Genomic DNA, 7,814 nt, shown 5'->3' with positions numbered 1-7,814 from the left:
ATCAGCTTATCAGCCTACTAATGCACATATCGTAATGAGTAGATATAGGAAAACGAAATCTCAATGTGGCAAGTTTATATCAGATTTAGAGCTTTACCCTGGATTTGTGGCTTCATTTTAGACGTCGGTTTTGTTTTCCATTTTAAGTGTTGGACTTGTTTAAATGTTTATTGCCAAGCAAAAGGAAAAAAGAAGAAATGAACAAATACATCAACATCTAAATGACATCCTATTTTGAACCGGAGATAAAAAAACTCAGGACAAAAACGTGACGATTCTCAGGATGTGAAAGTACTATTGCTAATCCGGCCCGAAAAAATCTTGTCATAAAAAAATATACGTTCAATTTCCGTGTTGCCGTCGACATTGATTGGCACGGCCTTCCCACTGAATTTTTTATAGTCGGAAACCGATTGCGACTTCCATGATAAAGGCACTCCTCTAGAGGGATCGGTCCAATCAGCTTTTGGTATGGCAGCATGCGAAAGTGAAACCTTTGTAGTATTGAGTTTTTATTATCACCGCAAAAGAAGACATCTACATCAACTAAGCAACGAAATGGTGCATACAAAGGGCGACATACATCTCCATCCCACCATTTCATATTTCATGTGTTACAAGGGAGAGGAAGAGGAGTGACAACATTTAAAATGAATCTAAGCTGTCACAGAGGTTTCCACAGCAACCTTGCCAGAGTAACCCACTTCAGACTTCACTTCGAATTCCCAAAGCTCTGGGATTGCCTCCCTCAAGTTGTGGATGTTCTCAAGTGCATAGTCTGCACCTTTTGGCCTGTTAGAAGTGCCAACCTGCAAAAAATTACCGAAAATCTATCAAGGATACATTACAATTTGCTCTAATATCCCTTTACGGATTCTTCTTTGGTATGCAGTTAGTGGGGTTCACATGACTATTGGTGGAGGACTTAAATAATTGTAAAAATACCACAAAACATCCCAAACTATGCACATTATCACACATTTACCCAAAACTATGCACATTTTAACACATTTACCCTCCGTTAAGGTTCCGTTAAAACTTTGACATGGCGCTGACGTGATGCCCACGTGGAACCACATCAGAAAAAAAAAAAAAAGTCATTGTTCATCGTCTTCGAAGTTACTGTTCATCGTCTTTTCGCTCGGCCAGAGCTCTTCCGAAGCTTGTCCGCCGTTGCCCACTGTTGCTTAGACCTTCGGGAGCTTCGTCGTAGCTACTGACCATGGCGGCCGCGAGCTTGAAGCTTGGCCATGGCCTCTCCGCTCGAGCTCGAAGCTTGGCCATGGCAGTCGAGCGGAGCGGCCATGGCCAAACTTCAAGCTTGCGGCCGCCATGATCGGCAGCTACGGCGAAGCTCCTGGAGGTCTAGGCAGCAGTGAGCAGCAACGGACGAGCTCCAGAAGAGTTCGACCGAGCGAGAAGACGATGAACAGTAACTCGCGATGAACAGTGACTTTTTTTGAAATTTTTTTTCTGACGTGGCGCTACGTCAGCTACCGTCAGAGTTTTGACGGAGATTTTTAACGAAACTCTAATGAAGGGTAAATGTGTCGTAATATGCATAGTTTGGGCTTTTTAGTATCACAAAAAAATTTACGGTAAATGTGTCACAATGAACATAGTCTGGAATTTTTGGTGGTCTTTTCCCTAAATAATTTGGTATCCTCTTTAATGACTTACCAGCACAGTTTGAAGGCCGACACGCTTCCCAGCCTGGATGTTCCTAACACTATCCTCGAAGAAAATCTGCAGTCATAAATTTGGATGAATAATTGGGCATTCATCGACAGTCAATTGAACGATGGAGCAGTGGAATTTAGAGAAGATTGTCTCACCGTTCTCTGGGGGTTGATGTTGGCGACTCTGAGAGCCCGCTCGATGGCGTCTTCTGATGGTTTGCAAACAACAGGGGTTTTTGGTAATCCTGACCCGGCACCGTGTCCGGAGAAATGCCCAATAATGTCGAAAATCCCGGACCCGGAGTCACTGCTTCTGATTGTGTTCGGCAATCCCACAAACTCGATATCATCTTCATCATCAGATGCAGCGTTCTTGTGAACTGGATTCAGGGTCTCAAAGCAAATAATCCCTTCGAAACAGTCTTCGAGTCCGAGCCTACTTAGTGCTTTGACCGCATGAATCTTGTCCGCGTTTGTGAATATCTGTTTCATTTACCAAACAGGTTAGAAATACCACAAAAAATTGACGAAAAACTTCTGGCATTTCAGGATGCATGAGCTTACGATTTTACGGTAAGGCATGTTGAGCAAAAGACTCCTCAGGACCGGGTCGGGTTTTAGGTTCTCGTATGGCAGTCTCCCATGGACAAAACTGTTGAATTGGTGCAAAATTATCCTCAGCAAAAGCACATAAATGCACAAAATGCTCAAGACAGTGAGACATGTTCAAATGATGATACACTAGAGATTTTTCTAACCTGTGGTAGTCATCATAATCGAAGTCGTAGCCGATTGCCTGGAAAGTGAAAAACACCCAATTAAGCGTAAATAACAGTTGATCTTTTTGTCTACATTGCAAAGCTGGATAAAATTGTGAAATCTTACCCTAAGACCAGCCATTGTTGTGCCATAATTCTTGTATAGAAGGTTGCACAAGGTATCGATCTTGTCCTCGTCTATGCCGAGCTTTTCAACCATATAATCTGGCAAAGAGCTTCAACGTCAGAACAAGAAACCTAAACAATCTCAGTTAATGCAACATGACACAGCACCATGGAATTGGCTGTGGGAAAAAGCATAGCTACCTCCGATGTTCTTGCGGCATGATGTGGCGAGGCCAGAGCTTAGGGGATAGAGGGTGTCGTCGAGATCTAGAAGCACGTTAAAGTCAGGGGATTACATAATTAATCTATGTTCGTGTCCATTCAATCAATCGCATCTAATGGAATAAGCTAAAACTTACCGAACAAGAGACAATCATATTTAGGCCTCTGAGGTTGTCGGTACATCCCTTCGAACTCCATTTCACTCGTCTCCAAAGGACCTTCAATAGACAGTAAGAAGGCGTAAACAACTTGCTTAAAGTTGAAGACCGAAAAAGCTTTTCAGCTTGTGTGAAGATTCATGTGTTCTTATTCTCTCAGCCTCTTCATAATCAACAAACGAAGCGAAAAGAACACCGCTCAAATCAAATGAAACTAGCTGCAGCATATCAAACTATCAGTGACGAACAATCGAAACTTGCCTGACCCGACATAAAAGCAAACAATTTGAAGGTCATAACTATTGAACTAGAGCTAAATAGTTCGACAAAGATCAGAACTTGCATCTCCCAATTTGAAGATCATTTACGATGTCAAGTCAGGCATATACTCTCAATCACCACCCTTTAATGGCATGTGGGTACTCTTTCCAAGAAGAAACAGAGCTCACTCTGTTTCAGGTTTGTCTTGCTTTATCATACATCTCCGATTTTCACTTTCATTAAAAGGAATCAAATAAATTGAAAAAGGGTGTCATAGAAGGTAAAATGCCACAAAGAAAATCCGCATATGAGATGAGCTCGCATTGGAAAATCGACTCACCAAGATTGAACGAGCAAATGTTGACTGTTTAGGCAAGACCAACAGAGTTTCGGAATGGAAGGTGATCTGTTCAGACTTCAGAGAGAGAAGTTGATCAGCAGCTCAACTCAAAGAACAGATTTTTGAGATGAAATGCCGAAGTGAAGAATGCAAAGAGAGCGAGGAGGAAGCAGGAAGGGACTTGGTGGGGTTTATAAAGGCAGCAAGAAGACCGTTAGCTCCATCATCTCTTGGCCCAAATGAATATAATATCTGGACATTACACAAAAATTTCTAAACATTTTCATGTGAAACACCAATACCCCAAATTTTCTTTTGTCTCACCAAAACCCCATAAATATCTTGTGGTAGTTAAAAATTCAACGTGGCAGCATTGGGAATGACGCCATGAAGGATTTTAAATGGTCATTAAGTACAGAAGCGGACGACAATTTTGGGGTCGCTTGTATAGGTTTTAGGTATCGGTGAAAGGAAAAAAAAAATTGGCATATTGGTGCCCACACGACGAAGTAAAGAATTTTTCATGGGATTGACCCTAAAATATCCTATAAAGTTTGGATGGGGAAGGAAGTATGCAATTATTGTAACTTACGCGGTATGACAAGCCAAATTTTTTTTTTTTTGAAGTCCTTAACAAGTGTTATCGAGCCATGTCAACAAAAACCCTTTCTCATTATTGAAAAATTCGATTCGTGTTGAAAAAACCCAGGTTTTTTGCTCCCACCAGCAAGTGCGATCTAAAACTGAAGAAGAATCGAGCGAGTTTGAGTAATTGCGGAATAAGCCTCGAATAGCTCAACTCGTTTGAACCTCTCTATTGTCTGGATTCTTCTGGATTACTTGATGCATCGACATTAATTATGAGATCGATTATGACCAGTTCGTGAGGTATTTAGCTAGGTCTAATTTGGGGTCTTTTAATTTTATATATTTATTTTTCTATTTGTCTATGCCATTATTTGGCTGGATGTTTCACTAGATATGTGTGGGGCTGCCACATTCTCCCGCATCTAACCTTATATTATATACTCATTTTATTTGACACCGCAACTTTGAACGATCATTCCTCAGAATCTATGGAGTATAGATAATGTTTTTATTGAACAATACAAATCTTGCAAAAAATAAAATAAAAATTGAATCCCTCTTATTTTTAATTTCCAACCTCATGACATAACAAATTATGTGTGTTATCTGTATTATTGGAAGTGAATTTACGCTATATCATCGACACATTGATTTAACTTAATTTGATTCAACTTCTTTTAAAGATATGTGTGTTCGTCAGTTCAATAATGTCTTGTATCAAACTCAGAGAATGTAGACATTCCACACTTGTCCATCACATTCAAAGTACTCAAAAAAGTTTCAAAGCAATCTCTATGATGGTCATCTTTTCTTAGCTTCTCATAAGTTTGGAATCAGCACTCATCTTTGCGTGCTTATGTGTGTTTTGCCCTTTTGGCATCAGGCATGTAGTGACACGTCGTGCAAATTATTGTTATTGCAATAATCGTCGGCGTACTCCATCAAATGATCACGCAAATTAATGTGTCTGTCCCCTAGTACTAGATTACGTGAGTATGTTAGATTGCTTGATAGTCTCCATCGCCATAATTGAGCCCCCATTTTGTGGATAGAACGTGAGTTCATGATAACAAAATACATCAATATCAAAACACCCCCTCCCCCCCAAAAAAAAAAGTGGGCCTTCGTATAATCTCTTCCTAAGTCGATCGAATACCTAAAAATTTAGGGGCCAAACCGGTAGATAAAGGGATTGTAATTGATGCGCCATCTCGACAGATTGGCATGCCACACTGCGCTCGTGACAGAGAATAAGCGTGGTGGGAAATGCGTGTTGAGTTGAGGCGATTGGTCGTACTTGGGTACTAACAATACTTGGGAGTCCCTGTGCCATAGCTTAATTAGGTGAAAAAGACCGACCCTTTTTTTTTTGGTAGGTACTTGATAGTACCCAATTGACCATGCGATACTTTTAGTTTTCTTGGGAACCAATGATAGTTGCCCTAACATCACATGCCAATGGAAAGAGAACAAGTAAGAGTTCAACGATGAAGTAAAGGGCTTGCACATACAAAACCAAGAGGGCCTTATTTAGTCATAGATCCCCCATTCATCACGGCTTTAAAATATTGGGAAGAAAGTTACGTCTTTGACAAGAAGCATTGAAGTGGGTTCTGGGAAAGCACCGTTTTTTTTTAACTCTTTCCCTCCACAATTATCACAACAACCACCTGGACACCTCCATTATGGGACTCTAATATATTCCAATCGCATTTGTTTTCTAGCCACTAAAAATTGTCAATTGTTGTTGTCACGGGGCCTCCAGGTTCCAGAAGGTGAGGTGGTTTGGTTGACTTGGAAAGGGACAGCAACGGAGAGTAGAAGGAGGGGTGATCTAGCATTCTTAATTTCTTAATCATGGGAAGTTCCATCAATGCCACTCTAATTAGGTAGTGATCAATCTTAAGGGGTTGATTAATTAGTGGCAAAACTTAAAAAAATGGGAGGTTTCAAATTGAATAGCTACTCAATGTTCCATTTTAGGGTCGATCAATATGAAGTAACTCCCCACAAATCTTTTTTCTTCTCGCCAAACTGAATAGGCAGACTTATTTAGTTAGTAAATACTGTCCAAGATTTTGTCTGGTTAAGTGGATGAACGCTTGGTTCAGATACGGTCAGTTCTGCATTCAACTCATAACATCTCACACTCAAAGTAATCTTAGATCATGCTCACCATCCTGTAAGTGAAGTCTTACCCGATACATGTGGACTGAAAGACTTGCCTGCGTTCGATGAGATCAGCAGAATCGAATGTTCGAATACCCCGTGTCACGAAAAAAGAAAAAGGGAATTACCCAATAGTTATAACAAGACATTCCTTGGGGAGTTGGTGCTTTGTTATTAGTATTCATCTAAAAATAAAGCTAAGTGGATGGCATCTCCAGAGTATCTTGCGTAAGGTCTAGGACTTGTGTTATTTACTTTTGGCAATAAAGCGTGATTAGGCCGGAGTACATGAGATACACGTTTTTGCTAGCTCTTGAAAGAGAGGCCAATAATAGAGTCCATGAAGACGTATAGCCAAGCATTTCTTTATACTTCTTTATTGCAAACCGGAGTTTCTCTTAGATGTGAACGTTTGCGAGGTGTAAAGAAATTGCAAGAAAGGACAGGGCACATGATTGCAAGAGGAATGACTGGCTTATGAGTGCCTAAACAATTCTTGGTTCCGTCAGCCGAATTGAACGGTTTGATAATTTTCCGGATCGAACCAAGTAGAAATCGAAGAAGATATTGATCTCACTTAACTTAAATTGGGTTGGTTTCGCATCAAACTGCATTGAAATACCGAATTAGTGTATTTATATTTTCTTTTAGAATTTTATCTTCGTATTTTTATAATTTCTGTTATGTTTTGGGTAATATTGATCTTTTGTTCTTTTCTTATCATGACTAATTCTTTGTTTTTAAGCTTATATAATTGGTAAGTTAGGAGGAGATGTATATTAAGTCAAGTGGACACGTAGGCGACGAATATCGAATTTAAAGAAAAGATAACAGATTACATAGACAAGATTATGATATCTTTATGAAAATTGACAATTATATAGCACGGAACAATTTTGGTTTGGTTGAATATACGATAATTGCATCAAAGTAATGTTCCATGGCAAAAAACTAACATACTTCTCTCACGAAAATTAGTTTTTGTACTTGTGTGTACTATCAAATAGTTGATCATTTTGCTTGAGCAGTTGATCTTTAAACGGAATTCAGAGAGACATTTCTTTTTTGGTAAATTGAAAAGGATGGAGAGGATGACTAGTATAGCTATCTCTCTAATATCTATATAACATTTTCACATTCACTAAGCAATGTTCACGTTTTGGTTAAATCAGTTTTAATCGAGACCCTCGGCACCGTTAGTGCATAAAGGTCTAAGTTACGCGGACCTCGTCACCTTAGCACCACTAGAGCACTAGAAGTTTACAAACCCAATCATCAACAGAAAAATCACACATTACTATCATAATAAGCTAGTTCGACCTGTGGCCTCATAAATGAGACTACAAGTCTTGCACCTCCCGCTACCATCACTAATGGATGTCTCTTTTTAATAGGACAAGATGTCCGTTGACTTCAATAGTTCCATCAAAGTACAGAGACTATTACCTGCATCAAATAAGACTTTACCCGTGAGATGTCAGGCCTAGCCTAGGCCGAAGGCCTAAACTTTCCA

At 39.8% G+C, this 7,814-nt stretch overlaps 1 protein-coding gene across 1 annotated transcript; it reads right to left on the bottom strand.

The window, feature by feature from the left end:
* Positions 1–495: 495 nt before the first annotated feature.
* Positions 496–3,733, bottom strand: LOC115672181 (uncharacterized). The gene is made up of 9 exons (XM_030593959.2): positions 3,545–3,733; positions 2,923–3,003; positions 2,765–2,830; positions 2,565–2,662; positions 2,438–2,475; positions 2,244–2,331; positions 1,836–2,162; positions 1,681–1,746; positions 496–809 (listed from the first exon to the last, which is right to left on the bottom strand). Exons 2-9 carry the CDS (start codon positions 2,981–2,983, stop codon positions 657–659), a joined length of 897 nt encoding a protein of 298 aa, XP_030449819.1. The 5' UTR covers positions 2,984–3,003; positions 3,545–3,733; the 3' UTR covers positions 496–656.
* Positions 3,734–7,814: the final 4,081 nt, after the last annotated feature.

Source organism: Syzygium oleosum, unplaced genomic scaffold (genome assembly GCF_021117445.2).
Source record: "Syzygium oleosum isolate NSW1041296 unplaced genomic scaffold, Sole_v2.1 Sole_v2.12, whole genome shotgun sequence".
In the NCBI taxonomy this organism is placed as follows: domain Eukaryota; kingdom Viridiplantae; phylum Streptophyta; class Magnoliopsida; order Myrtales; family Myrtaceae; genus Syzygium; species Syzygium oleosum.
The sequence above is the reverse complement of the archived record's forward strand: the minus strand, read 5'-3'. Positions and strand labels throughout refer to the sequence as shown.

Excerpts from the sequence above, each read along its gene's own strand:
- LOC115672181 (XM_030593959.2), bottom strand. The coding sequence starts at position 2,983 with ATGGAGTTCGAAGGGATGTACCGACAACCTCAGAGGCCTAAATATGAT. Across the intron at positions 2,831-2,922 it reads ATATGATTGTCTCTTGTTCG|ATCTCGACGACACCCTCTAT; the intron begins GTAAGTTTTAGC and ends ACGTGCTTCTAG. Across the intron at positions 2,663-2,764 it reads ATGCCGCAAGAACATCGGAG|ATTATATGGTTGAAAAGCTC; the intron begins GTAGCTATGCTT and ends GCTCTTTGCCAG.